General features: G+C 35.5%; 1 protein-coding gene across 1 annotated transcript in view; it reads right to left on the reverse strand.

Annotated features, from left to right (window-relative positions):
* The window catches only part of EYS (eyes shut homolog), a 1,484,071-nt gene that overhangs the window by 282,726 nt on the left and 1,174,264 nt on the right, over window positions 1-27,081 (reverse strand). The window contains 3 exon segments of the mRNA XM_034648271.1: window positions 860-1,009; window positions 13,894-13,975; window positions 13,978-14,061. Of these exon segments, the coding sequence (XP_034504162.1) occupies window positions 860-1,009; window positions 13,894-13,975; window positions 13,978-14,061 (316 nt within the window).

Genomic DNA, 27,081 nt, shown 5'->3' on the forward strand with positions numbered 1-27,081 from the left:
TTGGCTGCTACATGTAAATTTTGTTCAGTAATGCCCTTGGGATGTGACCATGATATTTAGCCATTTCTCTCTTCTGAGATTTCCTAATTCTGAAGTATGAATTAATTTCAAGACTGCCTTCCAAAAGTTTTTATGTCCTAGAAAGACATTTTCATTCAATATTCATTTTTCCCCCTACTGGATTCTCTTTTTTTCTGTGCAGAGTCAACGGCTACCCCCCACCCCCCATTCTGAACAGCTATTTTCACTCAAAAGATATTTTGTTAAACAACTGAACTTGATCTTAATTTCTTTTGCTTCCTTCCTTCCCTTTTCTCCTTTCCTCCCTCTCTTCCTCCCTCCCTTGCTCCCTTCCCTTCCCTTGTTCCTTCCTCCGCTCCTTAGAAAGGGGGAGAGAGGAGGGGAGAGGCAGAGGGAGAAGGGGAGAGAAAATCTTAAGCAGATTCCCTGCTAAGCGCAGAGCCTCACGCTGGGCTGGGTCGCCTGACCTGGAGCTCTATCTCACCACCCTGAGATCATGACCTGAGCTGAGATAAAGAGTCCCACACTTAACCGACTAGCTAGATCTTAATTTCAACTGAACCACACGACTCTTCAACCTATTTATTTACTCCATGGTATTTTCAAAGAAATTGATTCAATTTGTATATAATTTGATTGCCATTGGGTGGTATCAAATTATACCTTAGTTTAATCTGTACTTTACTCCATCAGACTGAAAAAATTGATCAGCAAAACAACTATTCAGATGGACCTTTTTGTCTTTCTTTTCCTATGTGGGTGGCCATTAAACATACAAATAACATTTAAAAAGTAAGGCTCAGCACTATAATTCAAAGAACTACTGTGCAAGACTTACCATACTGTGACAGGAATGAATACATTTGTGTTAATGCTATAATTAGCAGAAAGAGTCAAGTTCTTTTGAGAACTTCCACATCCATATTTAACTGTGGGCCTTCCTTCCACGAGAAACAAATGAAGAAGGTGTTGCCCAATATTCTTCTTACTACCTTTAAAAACAAACATTACATTAAATTAGTGATTAGATTTATATTTTATTCAATAATTATTCTTTCAACAAACAAAATCTCTGTCCTCAAGGAGTAATGATCTGGTGAGATGGAAGCAGTATTATTAAATTATTCAATGTAATAATACTATATTAGAATTATACACTATAGCATGGCATTAACTGCATTGACTTGACATGAGATTAACTTTCTGACTGTGTCTCTTAATAGCAAGATGATCTTATTCTGAGCCTCAGTTTCCTCATACATTATAATGGGATGAGGAGAGCAAGTAATTACTAGAACTACTGTGATAATTAAATAAAATGATAAATGAAAAGTGTCTGCCACCTGTTGAGTATTACATAACTTGGTTTATTATTATTATTGTTAATCATTTGTATTTTAATTTTAATGTCTTTCATAAAAATTAAAATGATAAATATATAAAGAAAAAAATAAACACTCCCCTTTCTCCAGCTCATTCTTTTTTTTTTTTTAAAGATTTTTAAAATTTATTTATTTGACAGAGATAGAGACAGCCAGCGAGAGAGGGAACACAGCAGGGGGAGTGGGAGAGGAAGAAGCAGGCTCCCAGCAGAGGGGCCTGATGTGGGGCTCGATCCCAGAACGCCGGGATCACTCCCTGAGCCGAAGGCAGAGGCTTAACGACTGAGCCACCCAGGCACCCCATCTCTAGCTCATTCTTTCATCCTACCTTGAGATATTCTTTTCTACCATATATCTGTACACATATGAATATTTATATAGCCTTAGTTTTATTTTTAAAAAGGAAATAATGTGTTAAGTAGCTTTATTCATCTTTCTCCTTTCATTTAATAATAAACTTAAGACATCTGTCTTGTAAGCAAATAGTTAACATTTTTAATTGAAGTATAACTCATACAAAAAATCACACAAATATTAAACGTACAGCTCAGTGAATTATTACAAAGTGAACCCACTCACCCAAACACCACTAACTTAAGAAAAAGAACGTTATCTGCACTGTCAAAAGTCTATCAATCACTCCTTTCTTCCCTCCTAACCACAAACCTGATGTTTAACAGGTAGGATTAATTTTACTCGATTTAAAACTTCATATTACTGGGATCATATTGTATATATTCTGTTGTGTTTATTTACTTTTGCTCAATATTATGTTTAAGAGATAGCACCTATGCTAAAATCCATTCATTTTCATTGCTTTGTAATTGATTGAATGAATACTTACAATCCAGTTATTCTTTCTTCTATAGATGAACACCCCCCTCCCACCCCAGTTTTTGGTTATTATGAATAATGCTGCTAATGATAATCTTGTATGTGTCTTTTGTGCTGAATGAAGCACACGCATTTCTGTTGTGTATTAACCAAGAGCTGACTTGTTGAAGATGATTAATTGAATATCTACCCAGTTTTCCAAAATAACATTTTGATTTAACTCCTTACCAGCAGTAAGAGTTCCAGATGATCCAGTCTCACCATCATTTGGTATGACTGCCTTGCAGATTTTAACTACTCTGTGTTTATTTTATTGTAGCTTCAATATTTATTTTCCTCATACTAGTGAAGTTGAGCATAGTGTCATGTTTAGTGGATATTTTGATATCTTCTTTTGTGAAGTGTCAGTTCGTATTTCTTACATTTCTATTTGGTTGTTTGCTTTCTCTTGACTGGTTGGAGTTAAATCTATGTATATATTTAATATCTAGATCTATATACATATGTCTGTCTGTATGTGTGTGTGTGTATGTGTATAGCATATAAGCTCTTTGTTAACCATATTTACTGAAAATACTTACTCCAATTCTGTGGACTGTCTTGCTAATTGCTTAAGGGTGAGTTTTGTTGAACATATGGTCTTAATTTTAGCGTAGGTCTATTTATTGTTTCCTTATGGTTGCAATTAGTGATTTCTATGTAACCTTTAAGATATTTTGCTTGCCTTAAAGTCATAAAGTTGTTTCTTTATATTATCTTTTGTAAGCTTTATTTAATATCTATATTGTACCTAGAATCAAATTTTGTACATGATATGAAGGAGGAGTTTGTGGTAGGTTGGATAATGGCCACCAAAGATAGTCCATATTCTAATTGTTGGAACCTGTGAATGTTAACCTTATTTGGCAAAAGACACTTTGCAGGTATGATTAAAGATTTTGAGATGAAATTATCCTGGATTATCTGGTAGGGTCAAGAATTAGACAGGGGTCAATTTTCATTTTCTCCTTTTTTAGTTTCCAGTTGATCCCAAATCATCAAAGTAAATGATTCTTGTTATGTATTTACTAAATAATTACTTGTTATGTATTCACTGAATTCTCAGATATTAGTGAAATATATATTTTTAATATTTTTGAATATCTCTATTTCCTAATTTTTCTTTTGTTGATTCTTGTGAATATATGTATTTAAGACAATATTTAATAAAAAAAATACCAGCAAATTATACTAAACCAAGCTGAGATTAGAACCCTCCAAAATGGCCATCATTAGGGGAGCCAGGGTGTCTCAGTCAGTTAAGCCACTGACTCTTAATTTAGGCTTGGGTCATAACCTCAGGGTCGTGAGATTGAGCCCTGCATGGGGCTCCATGCCGGGGCATGGAGGCTGCTTAAGATTCTCTTTCTCCCTCTCCTATAGTGCCCCTGCCCTCCACTGGCTCGCTCTTTTAAAAGAAAAAAAATTAGGAAAAAAAAATCTAGCTTACCCATTCAGGTTCTCCTCACCTTTCTTTATCTTTGAGCTATTTTGTAACCTGTAAGTTGGTGGAAACTAGTAAGAATTCAAATTATTCTTATCTATGGCAATGCAAACTAACTGTGTCTGGTGAAATGCAATTGATTATTACCCTGCAGGTAGACTTGCTTTCATCTATTTGTAAATCTGCTTCGAAATTCCTTTATCTTATATACATATGTCTCTGTTTCTTGACTTCTCCTTTGAATTGGTTGTGGTATCTCACTAGTTCCCTCATTAATTAAGAGGTTAAATAAAATTTTGGCATGTGTTCATTTTATGTATCTTTTTGAAAATTATCCTTTAACAAAGGAAAATAGGCTAATTTTAGGTTTTGAAATTATGAGGTGTATTAGGAGAAATGAGTTATTATATTATAGCAAATAAAACCAAAACCAACTCCATGGAGAAAAAAATTACATAGAATGCAATGTAAAGGGGGTCCCCTGGTGTTAAGCAACATAGCAGTCTTGGACTGGACAGAGATGCCCATAGGAAGGAAGGAAGACAAGAAAGGACTCAAAACACAACTGAAAATCAGATAGAAATAAATAAGAAATAAGAAATAAAAATGATTTTCCATGAGTTTTTTATGCTCTTGAACTTATTAAGAATATAAATTCAGTAAGAGAAACACAAAGTGAAATGTAATACAAAATAGATTAAGTCAATATTGTGGAAGAAAACAAACTGGACAGAACAACAGCATTAAAGATTTAATAACAAAGTACAAGTAGCAAAGGGCATAATGAACATGGTTGAAAATCACTCTTTTGAGATCCTCCTAAATGTCCCTTTCTAGAGTCCACGCAACCCATCTAGGCTTTTATCACACTTCTAAGGACTTCAGCTGGTACAATACCCCAAATTAGTCCAGCGCCTGGCAGTGGGCGATGCAGCTTTACCTTTTCTGCCACTCCTGAAATCCATTAGCAGTTTTTGGGCTTCTATTCCTTAGTGTTTTCCCTTATTTTCTCCCATGACTTTCTATTCAATTTCTTAGGCTGCTTTTCTCTGAATTCGAGATTATAATTAAGAATTTAGTATTATCTTTGACTCCTCTTTTCACTAAGGAGGGGAGGCTGGGGGCAATGAAATCACATTTAGAAACACCGCACTCTGAACCAGCATCTTGTGTTTTCTCTCCTTGGATTTATAAAAGGTTTTAGTATAAAACGGCGTAAGACTGTTTTTTCTCCAATTGTTGGCTTGTTCTCCTCCCCCACCCTTGTGGGAGAGGGGAGGGTGGTTTGTTTTGTTATGCACAAAGGGACAGTCTGGTATCCTGTTCCTTTCCCCATTTTTACTCAGAAGTTTCTATTACTTAATATTTCTAAAATATATTATCATTTCAGACTCATATTTTTGAGATTAAACTTAAAAATACAATATACAGAGTAGAGTAGAAGAGAGTTGAACATTTAGGTCAAGCTGTTGCGCCATATGTACAAGGTCTGTTTTCAAAGCTTCAAAAACTGAATTTCAGAGATTGATTATACACAAGATATATGCAGTACAACGCAAGAATGAGTTATTTTTAAAGGAAACTCAGCCACTAAAATCAAGGACAGGGATGAACAGTCTTCTCCAAGTACACCAACATCCCATTATGAACCAGAGCTACCCTCTGACACAGTACACAACAAAGCAGCTTTAATAGAGGTAATGGGAATAAAAATAAAAATAAACCATTAAGCTTGGTTCTCCCTATAGTCTGCTATATATTAACAGTTTAAACTCATCATTTGGATTTATTCTATTAATAAGCAATTTCTTGTTTTATATAATAATACTTTTAAGGGAATTCAGAGGGTTTTGTTGGAAACGTGATGGTAGCATGGGAGGGGGGAGCACAATGGAAGAGCTGGATTACTGATGTATTTGCATGATTCAATAGCAAATTATCCACTTCAGGGAATATAAGGCATATTATTTGATAGATTGACTTTTTCACTTTTCAATCAATTGACTTTGTATCACAAACCTATATTCTGTACTTAGAGAAAAGCTATGAATAAACACTCTGGAGAAATTGCTTGGTTTTCACAAATAGTACTGTTCTACTTTCCTATATAGGGAAAAACCCACTTCTCTACTGTGTTTTTCTCTCCTGTGAGCCTCCTTCACTACTCACAAACACTTCACTTCTGGTTGCCAAATGTGTTGAGGTTTTTCCCCACACCAAAAATTGCTCTCTGACACTAGCTGGGTGTCCTACACTTTAATGCAGCTTGGACACTAACGACTTGGAGACAGTGTCAGACCATGCAGGTTAAGATCCTCTATCCTGTAAGACTGCTGGCCCTCTCCCCCACAACACATGCTTCAGACGCCAGCTTCAGACACCAGTGTTTCTGACCAACTGGCTATAGGTCAGAGGTTCCAAGGCAGCGCCCCCTTGGATTTGATTAATTTGCTAGAGTTATTCACAGCACTCAGGGAAACACATTTACCAGTTTATTGAAGTATATGATAAAGAATATAGATGAACAGCCAGATGAAGAGATACATAGGGTAAAGTCTGGGAGGTTCCAAGAGCAGAAGTTTCTGTCCCTGTGGAGTTGGGGTGCATCACCTTCATGTTGAGGATGTGTTGACTCACGTGGAGGCGCTCTGAGCTCTGTATTATTGGGGTTTTGTGGAGGTTTCCTCGTGTAAGCTTGGAATTATTAAATCCATTTCCAGCCCCCTTCCCCTCTCTAGAGGGTGGGGGGGCATGGACTGAAAATTCCAAGTATCTAGTCATAGCTTGGTCTTTCTGGTGACCGACCCCCACCAAGGAGTCATCCAGGAGCCCACACAGAGTCCTGTTATTAGAACAGAATATGCTCCTACTGCCTTTATCAATTACAAATTTACTAGGGCTTTAGGAGCCCTATGTCAAGGGACACGGTCAAAGACAAATATCAGAGCAAGATATGCTCCTAGTGTTCTTATCACTTAAGAAATTACAAGGGCTTGTTTAAAGAGCTTTGTGCCAGTAAGTGGGGGCAGACACCAATGCATATATTTTCTATTATCTCACAAGTACTAAACACATCATATTTTCAAACACAATTATAATAAAAAATGGAAAATTAGTGGCAATTAGTAAAATCAAATATAAAATTTTCAAAACATAACTACTAAGGAAAATTATAAGACATGGCTACTATTAGATATATATATATATATATATATTTTTTTTTAAAGATTTTATTTATTTATTTGACAGAGATAGAAACAGCCAGCGAGAGAGGGAACACAAGCAGGGGGAGTGGGAGAGGAAGAAGCAGGCTCATAGCAGAAGAGCCTGATGTGGGGCTCGATCCCACAATGCCGGGATCACGCCCTGAGCCGAAGGCAGACGCTTAACCGCTGTGCCACCCAGGCGCCCCTAGATATATATTTTTATATTAAACTTTATGGGCTGAGTATAATCCATATGCCATATTAAATTTAGTTCATCATTGCTCACTGAAACCAAAGACATCAAGCAAATGTGAATCTCCTTCTCTGTGATGTATCACAAATGTGAAAAGCAGCGTCTTTCCCCCCATAATATCCAATCTGTGCTGCCTTTGGACAGGACTTGAAAGCTGAGGAAAATGTCAATATTAAGCCATTGAAAGAAAATCATTCTGTTGTTTCACTGAAAAGATGTTTCATGATCCATTAGCAGAGAAGTGTGAACCTACCCTTTAGAACAGTTACTTTTAGGTGGTGTAGTAATTTTTTCAATGAATCATTTATATCTTGAGTTTTTCTGAATATTTATCCAGAAAATATTTTGAAACTTTACAAAGTCTATAATTCCCAAATTTTATTTATACTAATGAAATCACTGATTGTATCTCCTGATTTGATTTATTATATATAGAAAATGTTACTTAGAATAACAAGCAGTAATAATTACTTAAAAATTAGTGAACTCTAGTTTCTAGATATCATGGCATTTTAGAGAGATAATCCTAATAATTTTGAGTCTAAAATTTATAAATTATATATAGCCTATATTTATATGTATGTTGTACAGTAGATATGCATATAGTCTTATAAGAAAAGAATAATAATGAAATAAGCCAGAGAGAGGGAAAGAATGATATCCTACTCAAGTTTTTATAATTTTGGTTTGCTTGGTTATTGGGTTGTAAATCTAAAGATTTCTAACCATACATATTTTTTATCACTTCATTGAAATACTGAAGATAGAGTAATTATGGTACCACTTCCATTAAAAATGGGTTTTTTCTCTATTTGAACTATTGTAACGAATAGTTCCAAACATCAATGACAGTTTGATTTGAGATCATGTATAAACAAACATTCAGGAGAGATTCACTGGTCATCAGTTTGAATTAAAATAAAATTCAACATCATTCCTTATAGGACCAATGATGATGACTGCAGATAATATGTTTATCAAATCAGATACATAGATGGTCAAATTTGGAAATTTCCATAAAGTGATATGGATTTCTACCATTTCTCATTGAAAAAATCCCCAAAACACCACACCTTTATGCGGTACTTCGTATTTTTCTTTTTTAAAAAAAGAGCGAGTGAGAGGTGGGGGGAGGGGCGGAGGGAGAGGAAGACTGTCCATGCCAGACTCCATGCCAAAGTGGGGCTCAATCTCACCACCCTGAGATCACGACCTGAGCTGAAACCAAGAGTCAGACGCTTAACCAACTGCACCACACAGGAGCCCCAAGTACTTTGTATTTTTCAAAACACTTTTATATACATTTTTCAAACCTTGTGAACTTGAAAATAAAAATTGTGTCTGCATTATTTGTTGTCAAACTAAATACAGAACAGTTAATTGATTTACCCCGTGTTGCAGAGTTAACTCACAGCTAACTTGGGTTTGAGTCTACCTTTGGTCACTTACTGACATTTCCATCAGGACTGCCTATGGCAACAGTCGGATGATCTCATCATCCCTGGTGCCACCTTCAAAGCATGTAATAAAAACTATTCTCTGAGCTTGTACTGAGTTCTCTATTGAGCACACGTTTTTGCTGCAGCTTGAAAACTCCCTTTTCCTGGCTCTCCTTAAGGGTCTGCATTTGTACACAGCAGCAGCAAACCCAGCGGCAATCCTAGCGGCAGTGGCTCAGGGTTTGAAGACACTTAGAGCACCAGTGGCAACATGGGCAGTAACAGTAGTTAGTAGTTAGAGCCTGGAGAATGTAGTTGGGGTGACCTAGCTGGTCAGTGAAGGGACGGTAGATGGAGAAGTTCTAGGAGAATGATACATTGGGGCAGCAGCCTGGCACACGTGATGAATTATTAACACAGGTTTATTACACGCTGCTGCAGAAAGGCTTCTGGGCCAGTTTGTAAAATTTATTGAGAGCCTGTTTTAATTTTGCCTAGGCTGCTAATTGGCCTAACCAGGAAAGAAAATACAACTCATAACACAAGATTCTTAAAGGAAATGAATCCTCTTCATTTGGATAAAATGGATAAAAATGAAAATCAAAAATTGTATCTACTGTTTGTCCCATTACTGTCTCATTTCTGATTCCAAGATTTTTTATAGTCTATATGCTCTTTCCCAGGGTGGATATGTCTATCAAATGGATGCAATATTAATGACACCTATTAGACAAGAATACGACATCCTGGGCATCTAATTTCCAAGACTCCTTATCAGGCAATTTATGAGGGAGGAAGGATTAAACCATTTTCCGAAGAAGATATTTAGCACTTACTTCATGTTGCCATGCACCAAACACAGTTTTAAGTCCACTGAATGTGGTAACTCCATCCTTACAACAAATTTTTCATGTCTTTGGTATTATCAGAAATAATAAGATTCGATTTTACAAATACGGAAGCACAGAGATGTTAGGTAACTTGTCCAGATGGCAGGGCCAGGTAGTCCAGCTCCACAGTCATTTTTGTAATAACTGGATTATGCTGTTCTTGAGATGGGCATGGTGGCAATTTCAATCCTTGAATGGGCTCATTTGTTTGTTTTTGCTCCTACCTCTGTCCACCAGAAGCAAGTTTGCGGGTCCATTTCCTGATGTAAGTACATCAGAAACACAGTGTATCTCTTATTTATTTCTTCATAAATTTCAATCACAGAAATAATTTAATTTCTCTTAACACAATTGTTCTCTTTCAAGAGAAGTTTAATAAATCATGTAATTCTAGGTCAAGGGTTGGCAAACTATGGCCCATGGACCAAATTCTGCCATTGTTTGGTTTTCTGAGTAAAGGTTTTTGTTTTGTTCTGTTTTTGTAACACAGCTACATTGATTCACAGCCACATATTGTCTAGGTGCTTTCCTGCAACACTGGCAGAGTTGAACAGTTGCAACAGAGCCTGTGTCATCTGTAAAAATATTTACTCCCTGGCCATTACAGAAAAAATTGCCAAACCCTGTTCCATTCCTGGTTGTTAAAGTAAACCCAGGATAAAATTATCTTTGCTTTAAGCTACATTTTGAGTAAACCGTTGAATTCTGCACCGAAAAATTTCCTAAAATAAGGTGTCAATACCTATTAATTTTTTCATCATAACCATCCAAGTTGGGTAACTCACCAACAGAACTTTACAAACAATTCTAAAAAAGCTTACTCTAGGCAAGGTACTGGTGAAGTTCCCAGGAGGTGGGCGGAACAGAGATGTAAAACACAATTCTGGATTAGGAGGTGTTCCCTAGTTAGTGAAAAGACATAAGCACAGATTTCTAGTGTAATGCATTTCTTTACTCAGCCCCAGATCTTAATTTATACTCCTATTATAAGACCCATTACAGTCAGCTTTCTCATAGAATTATGTACATATTATCTCTCTTCTAAATGGTGAGAAACTGGTACAGATAATTTCTTATTCATCTTTGTATACAGCTCACAGTGCCTAGCAGAGTGTGATGCACTTTCTAGGCACTCAGTTAAAATTTGTTGAATTTGACTTTCTTGTCATTAAAAAAAAAAAAAGATACAATGAAAAGCATCTTTGTGTATCTTATAAAGGCAATGTATGAATTCATCCATCCATGCTTTCAACTCCACTCCTTCCCATATCCGCCTGGAGTAAGCTCTACTGGGAAATATTAAGGAGGGACAAAGATAGTCAAAGAATTTTATGGAGCACATTGTAAAATTGATTAAAACTGAGCACACTTTTTTCTCTAAGAAAAGAAGATTTTTTTAATATGCTGTCAGGAAATACTGTGGGATTTCATTGGCCTTGGCATAATAAGTATCTAATGAAGATATTGTGTATTCTACTGGGAATCATTTTATAGAGAAAGGCAGACGTTATGATTCTTTAGATTTCATTTGTTTTCTTCAGCAATATTAGAAATCTCTTCTTTTAGCCCTCCCTAAACGCACAAAAAAGGAGGCCCGAGTGATCCTACTTGTTCTGTCAATTTCTGCCTAGAATAAATACCTAAGACTAGTCCTTCTTTTACTTTCTTTCTTAAACACAAATATTAAGTAATATGAAGACTGCTTCTGAATCTTGTTCTCTCACTGGAGTTGCTCATGTAATATGCCTCCTGCAACTTGGTCAGATGTCTGCTCCTAATTCTCAAAGATCACATACTTCCAAAGGGCATGCTTATTTCTTTTCAAAGATGCAGCACAGAATGGATTCAACTGCATAGTAATATATCCCGTGACGAAACCTCCCGATTGATAGCGCTTATGAATAGAGTTCATTTTCTGAAAGTGCACCTCAAGAGTTTTGTGTGGTCTCATTCCTTCTCCCGTGACCTATTAGTAGCTCCTTTGACGGGGTTCCAGAATTCTGAATTGGTTCAGTAGCAGATTCAAAAAGCTTTCTTTTCATCTTGACTGCTGTTCTCAGAGCTGTCTCTCTCCCACAGAGAGTTCTTTTTTAAACTATCCTTTCTAAGGATTTTTACTGTAACCCCATAAGGATTCCAGTTTTATCTTCCTTTTGTTCCTTTTCAACATCAATTAGTTGGTGAGGCAAACTGAGAAAAGATAAATCTACAGTTTTGAACTAGGAATATAATTCAAAGCTGACATTGGCTTATCAACCTGGTATTTCTCTATCCTTTTTCCCTTTAAAACTGGGTGATATAAAACACAAGTGTTCAATAAATGTTTGCAGAATGGAATTGAGTTTTTACTGAAATGTCCGGGAATGAAAATGACAAAACTAGAAAACAAGCAAACAAAAAAACCAGACAAAAATCAACCCCTAGTCCCTAAAACGAAACATCTGGTTTAATTTCCTCACTATCCTTAATTGCTCCTATATGTAATATACTGATTTCAAAGGAAATAAAATTAGCCCTGAAGTCAAGTTAAGGGACACCTTTTAAGCTACGGGTGTTTAACTGAATCACAAAAATCTTTGTGTTCATCTGTTGTGAGGCTTTTATGAGGTTGATAAATTCGAAAAGGACTGAAAGCAACAACCCCATGAAACATTCTGCTGAGGTATTCCCAACAGTGTAGGATTAAATTACCACTTTACAAATGAACAAAAAGAATGCTTTACAGACAAAAATATTTTCTCCACTCAAAGGCTATGAAACTCCCTTGAGCGAACAGCTTTGATGTATCCAATGCTGGGACAACAATTGTGTAAGACAAAGACAGAAATTGATAACTGTTTCTTTTCCTAATAACTTCTACTTTGATTTATTTCGGTAGGTCATTGGATGCAAAAGGCAAAAATAATCCTATGGCACTACCATCAGCTTGGGTTTATTGGTTTAAATTAAGTACCAACTTGGACAAGATATATATATGCTTGGCATGTATTTTTATGGCTTTCAAAAAGAGCACATTGAGTGGAAGTATAGATATGAGCCTGAAGCATGAGCCCAGAGGACTAGAATTCCCAGAGGTTGGCTGCTTCTTTGGTGATGAGCTGATTTTAGCTGGTGAAAACATACTTTCTACAAGGAAACACCTTCTTGTTCTTATATAACGTAAAAAACTGCAAAGCCAGAAAATCACTTTGCGTTGTGACTTTAAATTATTACGTTTGTACCTTTTGTTCTCTGTTTTGTTTCGTTTCCCTTCCCCTGTAATGTACTATTACCTCCAAATTTCATGGTCGTCCACCACAGCTTAGGTTTTGTATATAAAACATATTTTCCTTTTTTTCTTTTCTTCTCTCTCTCTCTTTAAATATAATTAAATCAGATACTCTAAAGCCATCATTTAAATATGGGTGCTTACACTACTGGGAAATAAACAGAAATAGAACTACACTCCTGGTCTAGTTCTGACATTAGTTTCTTTCTAAAATATAACATAAATTTTCAGTTCTAATGTTCAAAACTTCTAATTGCACTCAAAAAATGCTTCTTTAAAGCATTTTACTCATAGCCAAATAATACAAAGGTTTAAATTTTTTTTTTTTTTTACAAAGTTACAGAATGATGAATCAAATTTGCAAAACATTTCAAAGTGGAGGAGAAAAAATTTTCAAAATAATGAGTTGCCCTAGAGTGTATAATCTATTCAGGTACTGAAGACATTATACTTCCAATATAGGGAATTGTTAAAACTACTGTACATGCATTTCAAAAGAAATAAAACAATTGTCATATTTGGAATACATCATGTAATCTACTTTAGTGATGTTTGGGTAAAGAAGAAAAAAGTCTGTAAATTCTGGTTATAGGAATCCTTGTGAGGACACTGCATAATGTAGAGAACCCTGGATATGGAGACATTTCCTTAAGCAAATACTGTTAATACTATTTTTTTTTTCGAGCCAGCTAGGATAATGCTAAAACAGTGATAGGAATTTTCCCAATTATCAAGTGAATCCCAGCTTTGGAATACCTTCTTCCAAGTTACCAAGTATTGAATTCAATTCATATTTAATGATTTATATTACAAAAATATGCTGTGAAACATTTGCAGCATTTATGTTTTACTGCTATAGCCATATGCCATGAAACTCATATGCTTGCTGTATTCTTCCTTGCTGGTTCAGAGCCTGTTTGTAAGTCATGTTCCATTGAATGACTCATAAATTAAAGAAACTTCTAAAGAAAACTAGAAAGAACTATTTTCTTTTGGTAATGCTTCATGTACTAAGCTAGAAAAGTTTTCCCACAATATTTAAATGAATAATTCATTGCTTCAATAGGTTAACATTTGAGAAAGAAACCTGACATATAGGAAGTCAAACATTTAATACTTACTGTAGAGACCAGTTCCATTCAAAGTGTTTGTTTTTATAGTTAAGTAGATGGAAATAGTTCTGTTATGTTCCTTCTCTGGACAAATTTCAATTCATCCAGGGTTGTAAGAAAAGGCAGTTCTAGATAGGAATTCCCATTGAAAGATGGAAAAAATAAACCTGAATCTAAAAAAAGATAAGAACACAGCATTTATAGTTAGCAATAAACCTGAATCTAAAAAAAGATAAGAACACAGCATTTATAGTTAGCATTCATTTAAGAAGATAGCACTGATATTATAAACATTAGACCCAATCAATATTAAGAAATTTAGCTATAGAAGTTCATTACATTTGTAAAGTCGTTGTCTCAAATAATAAGCCACCAGTCCAGAGGAAAAGACTCAAAGCGAGAATTTTAATTTGTTGTTCATGGATGGACAACAAAAAAAATCTGTGTTCCTGCATATGTGAAATAATAATTTTCATCAGATTCTTAATATATTCTGAAATGAATGGCTATACATCAAATTATATATTTAAAATCAATGAATTTTATTTTATGTAATTACACCTCAATAAAAAAAGTAAAGAAAGAATTTGTGACACAAAAAGATTAGAAAATTGTCACATAGGAAGGTTTTATTAATATTTGTTAATATTTAGTGCTTTCCAGTAATACTTAGATATTTTATAAGTGGTATTACTATAACATGCAAAGTTAATTTTTTAGAGTTATCCTTTTAGACTTATTAATCTTTCAAATGATTAACTCAAAATATTGAGGCATATAAAATTTGAAAGTATTTATTTTATTGTCATATACCTATATTTAGATCTTTAGACTTGGTACACTGAGTAAGTATAACATGCAATGTGGAAATGCAACTTTATTTTGTCTCTTTCACAACGGGGGATATATTCTCTGCCTCTGGATGAAAACTTGGCAGTTCCTATGAGTCTTTCCTTCTTTCTAAGTTACCATTATAATGATTAAGCAACTAATATCCAGTCTAAGAAATTTATCAACACTTAAATCTTCCTTCAGAGATAAGACATTACCTACCCTCCTCCAATAGCCAAGACCTGTAGGGCACCTGACACCTACTATCCGCCTTGAGGGGCAGGAGGAAGCTGATTTCTATTCTTCTCCTTGTCTTACCACCTCCCATTCATGCTAGCTGCTGTTTCTGACCCTTTCAGCTTCGAATGTGGAGGAGGCGGGGGGAGTGGAAAGGAGAGAGAAATACACAGTAAAGGAGAGCTCTAAGAACTGGCGATTGATGCTGTTATAAGCAGGCTCTAGCTCTCTAGGAATAGCTGATTTTAAAACTCTTTCCCTTGTGCTAGAAATGTCAGATAAAATACAACACAGTTCAATTTCAATGTCAGATCAACAACAAATAATTTTTTAGTATAAGTATGTACCAAACATCTCACGAGATATGCTAGAAAAATTATTTATTTAAAATTCAAATTTAACTGAGTGTTTTATATTTTTAGTTCTTAAATCTGGCAACCCTCTGACTCATGAGCATTTGTGCATTCTTTAGAAATCCTTTGCCAACTACAATTCCCAGGATTTGTGCAACGGCCTGCCTTTGGCTTGTCACTTCTAACTTGGTCCCATATTGGTTTTTCACTTTAGCACAGACTCTTGCTGTTGACAACCACTTGCCTGTGTCAAAGTAAAAGTTGCATTGGATAAAGTTAACCAGACAAAGACTTTACTCGGGGCAACTGCAATAAAGGAGAGAGGTCAGAATTCAGTCTATGCTTAACAAAACAAAGAGTATAATGCAAAGTGAAACAAAGAGTGGCAGAAGTTTTAAGAGCTGAGGTGGCGGATCACAAACGACCTGTGTTTGGCCTTCCCCCTAAAAAACATAAGCTTTTTCATATCTTCATAACAGAAGGCAGTTTACAACTTGGAGCAAAGGCACCCATTCCAGTTTGGCTCCTACCCTCCCACAAAACCGGAGATAGGGCCACTATCTTTTTTGATGCTTACATGTCAAAGAGATGGTTCTAGGTCCTGAAAAAGATATTCCTGGGTTGTAAAACTAAGATTTACATCTCAAAGGGGGCAAAGAAAGAATTTACAAGTATAAGTTTAGAAAAGTGCGTTCTGGGGCCTAGAGTCAGGAAGAAGCCTGTCTAAAGTTTAGTCAATCTGAGGGGAATGTTAAGGCTGTCTCGGTCACCTGACTAGAAAAACCACCTGGGTAGAACATAAAAATGACCCTAGACCAAATTTCTTTCCTGCAGGGGTCTGTATCGAGTCCCTGGGAAACATTCTTGTATAGTTTGTTTTTAGTCTTCTCTCTCTGCCTCTGCCTCTACACACACACAGACACACAGACACACAGACACACAGACACACACACACACACACACAGAGGCTGCTTTGGCTTTCTTTTTCAGATATAAATGCATGACTGTCAGTCCATGGTCTTCCTTTCCAAGTGATCTAGTTTTAGCTACCCCCAAACACTGTCAGATGTGATAGGTGGGAGAAGGAGAGGGGTGAGGCCAACAAGACAGCTTTCTACAAAAACATTTCTTCAAAATCATGTCTCTAAAATCTTCTTTCTTCTTTAAATGCTGTCTTTTAGATCAAGAATTTTTCCTAGTTAAATCTTGTTTTTAGATATGGCATCTCATTTTGTTTACAGCATTATGTCTTGGTATGTGTGAAGGAGGGTTTTTTTTTTTATCATCCTGTTTATGTCTGTAACTTTGTACTGTCAGATATAAATATAATTTCTGTATTAGCAAATTGCTTGATTTAAGTTATATGGTAACTTAAATATTTAATATCACATATTTTTACCATTACTTGGCTTTCTACACACAATCTTTAATCTCTCGAAATTAATCTTCCTGGCTCTGTATTTTACTGGATCTGTTTTTTTCTAACAGATCTGTTCTTAGGCCTACTTACCAAATCTTGCATTTGTTCTCATATGCCTAGAAAACTCTGTAATACTTAAACATACTTTTATTAAAACATTCCCCTAGTCTCTCATGACATTATGCTGCACTTTGACCATCTCCTCACCTGCCCAATAGCTTCTTTGCAGACTGTTCTTTCAACCATTCCATAATGCACATAGTTTCCAACCTGGGTCAACTAGTTCATCTATGTTTTGTCTTTACCTGCTCCTCCTCCATTTGCTTACTCATAGCACTTATTACCCCAGGCTTAGAAATTCAGCATCAATATCCACTCATCTCTTCTCAAACGAGTTGCTGGCTCCTGTCACCTCTTTATGAGATCAAATCTTGCAACTCTCCTTCTGTTACCACTGCCCTTATTTAAGTTCTCATACATTTCTACTCAACTACTGGCAACAGCTTCTTTCTAACTGGTCTCCCTGCCTATAGTGTCTGGTAGCGATCACTGCTGTTGGGTCAACTTTACTTAGGTGTAATCATCTAAAAATTGTGGTCAAAATCCTTCCCTAATTACAGAATAATTCATCTGCTTATGGAGTAAACCAAGCCCCACATGCTTTTATTTTTCAGGGCTTCCACACACACATCTCTACTGGTACGGTTGAACCACACTTTCTTCTGTGGCTCTGCTTGTGTTCACACTGTTCTATCTGGAATTCCCTTCCTCCAAATCCTAGCTATATAAATCTTCTCTTATTTCAAGGCTCATGTTGAAAAGTACCCCAAATCTGAACTCCCTGTCATACTATATCTACAAATGTTTTAGTACATGCATTTTTTTTTTTTTTACCTTCAGTTACAGCTGTTGTCATAACTGTTGGGTAGCATTGATAAAATAGTAAATCTGTTACTTTGGATGAGGGAGGTAAATTAACTTTAATTAGCAGAAACAGAATATTCCTATTGAATTAATTCTAAGAAAACACTGGGGGAAATATGAATTAAGAAGATGAGTTTGCTTATGACTAGAAAAGCCCATAACAAAGTTTGAGTTTCACCAGATGGAATACAATGTTTATCAGATACTGAACTGCACATACACTGCTTTTTAATGTAACATATATGTTAAATATATGTTTATATATTTATATATGTTTATATATGTATACATATATAAAATATATGTATATAAAATAAGGAGAGAAAATATATATGCAAATCAAGTTTTTAATATATATTACAAGGACAAAAAACACATTCCAATCAGGTTAAAATGCAATGTAGCTAGCTCTACACTGAAGGAAATTTGAATGAGAAATGTGGATGCATCCAGTGTAGAGAAAAATGATTAAGATTACAAAGAGATGGACTTGGATTTTAAATTAATAGAATCTTTAGCATATAACTTGGCAACTGCTTGGGTAGTGGATGTCTGTTAGTTATACCATAATATGGTTTTAGATGCTGTTCCTTTATATTACTTTTACCTGTCCTACTGGAAGTCACTGATGTGTTCATTAATTCAACAAATACTTATTTAGTGAATACTATATGCCAGGTACCAAGGAATATAGTAGTGAGCAAAACAGAGGAAGACCTCACCGTCATGAAGCTTAGATTCTAGCTTCATGTAAGAAAACCTCAAGCTAGAAGTTAGTAGAGTTTATTCTTCTGATGTGGTAAATTTCTTTGGGTGGGGGGGGTCCCTTGAACATCTTTCTTGACATTTGCTGTCACCAAGAAGCACTGAGCCTAATGTGACATATTAAGACTATATATAAGGGAGGGTCTAGCAAAACCTACCTCATCTATCCCTTTATACTATTCATTCTCTGATGGAAAGATCTGTGTTTCATTCATCTTTGTATCACCGTATGGCATGACCAGGTTTCACAGTATAAACAAATACATTCTTAGACAAATACAGATAAAATGATCATTTTGTGGTAGTTTAGAAAAAAAAGAAACAGAAAAAATTCTCATAATTAAAATGGGATAGGAAAGACTATAGAGATGGGGCTTCACACTGTGTGTGTGTGTGTGTGTGTATGTATATGGTTTGATAAATCCACAAAAAAAAATTTCTGGAAGCAAATAGTCTTCATATAAGGGTTTACATATGAATTAAATTATTTGGATCCATAACCAGGTTTTCTTATTCTGAGAAGTAGTAAACTCATGGCCAACAACAAAAAATATAATTCAATCTGCTAAAAAAATGACTTCACATTACTTTGCAGGAGCATATCTGTTGTATAACGCAGCTACACCTGCCTACTTCCCAGCTCCCACACTCCCTGAATCTTTTTTTTCAGAGCTGACAGGTTTTACAAAAGTTATGACAGGAAACAACAATTACGAACAATAAACATTTGCTATCGAATTGCTTTCTAACCATATTAATTTTCATTATCATCATGTTTAGTGGCTATGTTTGAAAACAGAACTGCCCTGAATGTGGAAAACAAGACTAATTGGGGTTAGGTAGAGTGTTTTCCCGCTGCTTCCAAAGCCTCTTCAGGCAATGCTATTTGAACATACTCCAAATTTATTTTTCTTCCAATTACAAATGAAAAAAAAAAAAACAAACCCAGGGTCTTTTTACAGAAATATGCATTAAACATCCTATAAAATATGACAGACAGTAGTTAATTGGTGATTTCTGATTACAACATAGACATCTGTAATGTTTAACTGTCTTAAAGTCATACAGGGTGATCTATGTTATTATATTAACTTTTATATGGTTAAGAAAATTTAAAAGCAGTCTGACTCATGGGAAAACTAATAAATTAACTGAGATGGAGGACCTTTTAAATCCCTAAGTTATGTTATATTAAAAAAATAAAACTCAAACTATCAAAGGGAGGTATGAGAACCTAGAGTACTAAGCAACTTATGTTAAAAATGTGGATGAATCTAATATTTTTTACCATATATATTTCTATAGTATAAATCAGGACCACAGTCAATTAATAACAACACATTGACATTTTATTCAGGAGAGCATCATGGAGTTCTTTATGATAAAGAAAACACAGAAGAGACTGATATCTGTACCTTGAACACAATGCACCATCTGAGCAGCATCAATGTTATTCATTCTGAATAGAAATGGAACACCTTTGTCTACAGTATGAGTTATAATCCCCTTAGCCTTGTATAAAAGTCTTCTATGATCTAACCCCAGAAACTGACATACTAACAAACAAGTAAAGCTACAAATGCGATGGGTCACAAATTATCATATACAACTTTATTGTAATTCCTGGTACTAAAAGAAACATAACATTGTCTGCTACTCTTCTTTTATAATAGAAATAGTCTTGATCGACTCGATAGAAATTAAAAAAATACCATTTGAATGTTTTTCTTGAGTCTTTTATTATGTTCCCCAGAAAGAACATCATATAAATCCTATCACTAAGTTTATAAAGTGCAGATAAGACTGATACAATGCGATTATTAATATTTTGTTTATATTTATTTATTTATTCATTTATTTATTTTTAAAAATATTTTATTTATTTATTCAGCAGAGATAGAGACAGCCGGCGAAAGAGGGAACACAAGCAGGGGGAGTGGGAGAGGAAGAAGCAGGCTCATAATGGAAGAGCCTGATGTGGGGCTCGATCCCATAACGCCAGGATCACACCCTGAGCCGAAGGCAGACGCTTAACCGCTGTGCCACCCAGGCGCCCCAAATATTTTGTTTTTAATTTAGAAATACCAATTACTTCTTTTATGGTTCTAATTTTATTAAATTCTGTGATTAAAAGGAATATCACCAGTTAATAAGTCCATATTTCTCTCTTCCTAAAGGATTCATTATTAAAAAATAAAAGGGGAGAACAGTTACAGTGGTAGAGGAATAGGGGACATTAATTTTGTCTGGTCTCTGGAATACAGCTAGATAGTTATCAAATCATTCTGAACACCTACAAAATCAACTAGAGATTAGTGAAAAGAAATGCTGCAATTCTACAGATACAAAAGGGACCACTTTTTGGAAAGTAGGAGGTGCGGAGACTTGAATCCGGGTCAGTATATCAGAGGATATGGTGGAGGGGAGGGAGCCTGCTTAAGGAGGCTACTGCAAAGTATTATAAAGTGGAGAGCAAAATCAGAACTTTTACAAGTCTCCTACAGTTGGATATGTCTCTGGCTTAAAGGTGCTTGGGTGGCAAAGCAGAAGGAATCCCAGATGGGACATTGTGGTCTCAGGATCTTTGGGGTTACAAGAAGGACAGGGGTGCTTGAGTGTGGCAGAGTTCCCAGGCACAGGGGGGTGGGGAAGCCATCTGAAAACAGCAAGTCCAGGTGCAGGCTTTCTGCTCTGTGTTGCCATAAACTGTGAACTGGTGCACGATCAGGCGACCACTCTCCTGGCAGGGGCCCAGCAAAAGGGAGAAGCTGGGGAGATCCCCCCCTCCCTCGGGAGAAACAGTATGGGTCCGCACAGTAGGAGTCCGCTCAGGAAACTCAGTCACCTGCCTGAGATAAAAACAGTCTGTCACAGGCTGGGTGAACAAAGAGTTCAGACAGAAACCAGGGAGACAAGTGTGACTGACTGCTTTTCTGTGAGGGCTCACTGAAGAGCAGGGGCACAAACTTTCAGCTCTGCGGCTAGAGAGTGGAGTGCTGCCATTTTCATCCTGCCATCAATGCTGAAAGCCTTCAGGGAGGAAAACGGTGCCATGTGGTGGAATCCGGAGCCACTTATACTGAGCCCTGTCCCCTGGCAAGGGAGGTGCATTTCCACAAGGGCAAGGGCACCTGAGAATCAGTGCAAGAGGCCCGCCCCCAGAAGACCATCAGGAACAACCAGCTAGCACCACATTCCGCGATCGTAGAGAACTGCAAAGCTTCAGCTCTTGGGGAAACAGTACTAGCATTCGTGTTTTTTTTTCTTTTTCTTTTTATCTTTTAGTCTTTCAGTATTGTTTTTTGAGATATTTTCTTATTTTTTCAATTCTTTTTTTATTCCTTTTAAATTTATATACGTGTGTACGTGTGTGTGTATAAATATAATTTTTGGTTTCCTCTCATTATATTTTATTTTATTTTTGTATATATATATATAAGTTTTTTTTTTTCCTATTTTGGGATCTAGTTTCTTTTAACAAGCAGATGAGATCTAGTATTTTGCTTTGTTATGTTTTGTTTCTTGTTGATTTTTTTCTTATTTTGTCTTTTTTTTTTTCCTGTTGTTGTTATTATTGTCTTTTCTCTTTCTTTTCTTTTCTGGACAAAATGATGAGATGGAGAAATTCACCTCAAAAAAAGGAACAGGAGGTAGTACTCACTGCCACAGATTTAATCAATATGGATATAAGTACTGTGTGAATTGGAATTTAACACAAAGATTATAAAGATACTAGTTGGGCTTGAAAAAAAACATAGAAGACTCTAAAGTATCCCTAACTGTGAAAACTAAAGAACTAAAATCTAGTCAGGCTGAAATTAAAAATGCTATTACCAAGATGCAGTCCCAAATGGAGGCTCTAAAATAAGGATATATGAAGTAGAAGAGAGAGTCAATGATTTAGAAAATAAAATGATAGAATAAGGAAGCTGAACAGAAGACAGAAAGACAACCACTGAATCTTGAAGGGAGACTTAGAGTACTCAATGATTCCATAAAGTGAAATAATATCCAGATAACAGGGGTCCCAGAAGATGAAGAAAGGGAGAGAGGGGCAGAAGGTTTATTTGAACAAATTATAGCTGAGAGCTTTCCTAATCTGGGGAAGGAAACAGGCATTAAAGTCCAGGAGGCCAAGAGCCCCTCAAAATCAATGAAAATAGGTCAACACCTCAACATACAACAGTGAGGCTTGCAAATCTCAAAGATAAAGTGAAAATTCTGAAAGTAGCCCGGAGAAGAGGTCCTTTACCTAAAGGGAAGAAACATAAGGCTGGCAGCGACCTGTCCACAGAGAAGGCCAGAAAGATCTGGCATGATATATTTAAAGTGCTAAATGAGAGAAATATGCAGCCAAGAATACATTATTCAGCAAGGCTGTCATTCAGAATAGAAGGAGAGATAAAGAGTTTCCAGGACAAAAACTAAAACAATTTGTGAACGCTAAACCAGCACTGCAAGAACTATTAAAGGGAATCCTTTGAGTGAAGAGAGAGCCCCAAAGTAACAGAGACCAGAAAGGACCAGAAACAATCTACAGCAACAGAAACTTTACAGGTAGTAGAATGGCACTAAATTCATATCTTCAAATAATTTCTCTGAATGTAAATGGACTAAATGCTCCAATCAAAAGACACAGGGTATCAGAATGGATAAAAAAAAAACAAGACCCATAGATATGCTGTTTACAAGAGACTCATTTTAGACCTAAAGACATGTCCAGATTGAAAGTGACAGGGTGGAGAACCATTTATCATGCCAATGAACATCAAAAGAAAGTTGGAGTAGCAATCCTTACATCAGATGAACTAGAGTTTAAACCAAAGACTGTAATAAGAGATGAAGGACACTATATCATAATAAAGGGGTCTATCCAACAAGAAGATCTAACAATTGTAAATATTTATGCTCCTAACTTGGGAGCAGCCAAATATATAATAACAAATTTAAAGCCAATTAATAAGAAAATTAAATAAACTCTTTGATAATAATTCAATAATAGTAGGGGCCTTTAACACTTCACAGCAACAGATCATCTAATCAGAAGATCAACAAGGAAACAAAGGCTTTGAATGACACACTGGATAAGATGGACTAGGATGGACTTCACAGATATATTCAGAGCATTTCATCCTAAAGCAACAGAATACACAATCTTCTCAAATGCATATGGAGCACTGTCCAGAACAGATCACATACTGGGTCACAAATCTGGTCTCAACTGACACAAAAAGACTGAGATTATACCATGAATATTTTCAGACCACAGTGCTTTAAAACTTGAAGTCAACCACAAGAAAAAATTTGGAAGAACCACAAATACATGGAGGTTAAAGACCAACCTACTAAAGAATGAATGGGTCAACCAGGAAAATTAAAAAGAATTTTAAAAACATATGGAAGTAAATGAAAATGAAAACACGACAGTTCAGAACCTTTGGGATGCAGCAAAGGCGGTCCTAAGAGGGAAGTATGTAGCAATACAGGCCTTTCTCAAGAAACAAGAAAAGTCTCAAGTATACGACCTAAACTTCTACCTAAAGGAACTGGAGAAAGAACAGCAAATAAAGCCTAAATCCAGCAGGAGAGAGAAATAATAAAGATTAGAGCAGAAATCAATGATACATAAATTAAAAAACAAAACAAAACAAAACAGTAGGACAGATCAACAAAACTAGGAGCTGGTTCTTTGAAATAATTAATAAGATTGATAAACCCCTGGACAGACTTATCAAAAAGAAAAGAGGAAGGACCCAAATAAATAAAATCATGAATGAAAAAGGAGAGATCACAACCAACACTGAAGACATACAATTGAAAGAGAATATTATGAGCGATTATATGTCAACAAATTAGGCAAGTTTAACTGTGCAAGCATTTGTATATTGACATTTAATTTCTCTCTGCAATTTGAAGGTATTATTCCTCTTAGTTGGATTCCATTGTTGATGTTTTAAAATAGTTAGAAATATGTTAGAATAATTAGGTATGCTATACCTTCTCTTTCTATTCATCATATTTTTGAACTTCTCTTGCATTTTTGCAGTCTATGTTAAAATATTCAGATCTAACTTCTTGTACTTAATTCTTTTCTCAGCTGTATCTAATTTGCTATTTAATTCACGTATTACATTTTCAGTGATTATATATTTCATTTCATTGTTTGGCATTTTGTGATAGTCTCTTTTTGTCTTGCTTATTTTTAAATTCCCTTAAATTTTTTTTTTATCACTGAGGTATATAGTTGACATTATAGCTAATTCTTTCTTAAAAATTTTTATTATTTAAGTATATATAATATTATATTAGTTTCAACATAGTGATTTGACAAATCTGTACATTATGCAATGCTTAACACAGTAAGTGTAGTTACCGTCTCTCACCAAAGTTACTACAATATTATTGACTATATTCCCTATGATATGCTTTTCACTCCTGTGACTTATTTATTTTTTAACTGGAAGTCTGTACCTCTTAATTTAATTCCCTCTTATATTTTCTTCAGCATTTTAAATAGGGTAATTTTATTTCTGTATTTAACGAATCTAATATCCAAAATCCTTGGGCTTATAATGCTGCTGTTTATTTTTTTCTGCAGCTTTTGCTTGAGGTAGTCTGTTTTAGCTGGTATTCTTTTTTATTATGCAGTTATTTGTTATTAATATTTATTGGTGAGAATCTATAGAGACCTAATTTATGGAATTTGGATTTGCAAAAGTGGGTTTGCTTTTGCTTCTTTCAAATATCCTGAGGCTTTCAAATTGAGATTGTTTTATATTAATTTCTACTTTGGAATTTCTTCAACCAAATTTGCAGTATAAATCAGAACTGAGGCCAGCAGGGCTGCTGAAGATTCTTGGGGAGGGTGTTATACACCTGTAGCAAGCATGGCTGAACAACAACTTTTCTTGTTTTTCTTTGCTCGTAGGTTGTTTTTTTTTTTTTTTTTTTTAAGATTTTATTTATTTGACAGAGAGGACACAGCAAGAGAGGGAACACAAGTAGGGGGAGTGGGAGGGGGAGAAGCAGGCTTTCCCACTGAGCAGGGAGCCCGATGCGGGGCTCGATCCCAGGACCCTGGGATCATGACCTGAGCTGAAGGCAGATGCTTAGTGACTGAGCCACCCAGGCTCCCTTTGTAGGTTCTTTTTTACCCCCACCTTTTCACTGAGTCTGAAGTCCCTTGGAGGTCTAAACTTTATGATGAGTTTTCAGTTTCAACTCTTGATTTTTCATAGACATAGAGATCTTTTCTTTGCATCTCACACCCTTAAAGGCCTCTCTCTTAGTACCTGAAATCAGCAAATGCTGTGGTTTTACTATTCGTCATATGTTTTTTTGTAAAGCCCTTTCTGGTTCTTGGCCCTTAGTGTTTTCTTTATTTTTGAACTCTGGGAATGATCGTAAAAAGTTACCTATGCATTTAAGAGAATGCTCATTTTTTTTTTTTGTCAAACATCTTAACTGATTTTTAGTAGGACTGTTTTTCAAAATATCACAAGTACCTACTATTGCTACAAATAGAAGCACAATGTCATCATCTTTGCTATCAGGTAGATTATATGACACCTCAGGAATAGTACCATCTTACTCAATTCAACTTGCTTAGAGACCAACACTAAAATTTCCTTGGGAGCACAGAGGAATCAAAAGCCTATTAATTTATATAATATATACAGTTTTCTTCTCTAGTATCTCTCATGTACATATATTCATGAATGCATGCACGCATATAAAAGCAAAAGAAAACAGAATAAAACAAACTACAATTTAGACAAGAAAAAAGATATTTTGTATTATCTGTATTATCTGTTATACCTTTTATTTCCAAGAATATCTACAATTTGTAGATAATTTTAGAGTTAAATATGTACTATAATATTATTCTCTACGTTTTATAAATAATGATTGTTTAAATTGAATATTAAATTCCTAAGGATTTCAAAAGTGTGAATAGAGTACATAGAGAATTGCTAGAAAAACCTTGGAAGCATATTGCAAATTTTTGAAAAGCAAGTAGCTGTTACTTCAAGGGTGAATGAAAGTAGACCTTTCCTACTATTAAAATGATGAATTTTTTTTTAAGATTTTATTTATTTATTTCTTTATTCGACAGAGAAAGAGACAGCCAGCGAGAGAGGGAACACAAGAAGGGGGAGGGGGAGAGGAAGAAGCAGGCTCATAGCGGAGGAGCCTGATGTGGGGCTCGATCCCATAACGCCGGGATCACGCCCTGAGCCGAAGGCAGACGCTCAACTGCTGTGCCACCCAGGCGCTCCTAAAATGATGAATTTGATAGTAACACTGCTAATTCATAGAAATATCTTAAATTACAATTTAAGATACTCTTTCTATATGGCAAAGTCAAGGCAACTGCCCTGCCCATCAGAGGTATTAGTCATAGCAAATTCTTCTTTACTTTCTTCATTAAAAATAGCCATTGCTTCTGATAAACTATAGTTTCATGAAGAATATATGTTTCATATATATTTACTACATCAAGTACTAATACAAGCATGGATTTAACATGTCTTTTTTTTTTTTTAAATTTTATTTTATTATATTGTGTTAATCACCATACAGTACATCCCCAGATTCCGATAAAGTTTGATGCTTCATTAGTTGCGTATAACACCCAGTGCACCATGCAATACGTGCCCTCC

Source organism: Ailuropoda melanoleuca, chromosome 19 (assembly GCF_002007445.2).
Source record: "Ailuropoda melanoleuca isolate Jingjing chromosome 19, ASM200744v2, whole genome shotgun sequence".
Taxonomy (NCBI): Eukaryota; Metazoa; Chordata; class Mammalia; order Carnivora; family Ursidae; genus Ailuropoda; species Ailuropoda melanoleuca.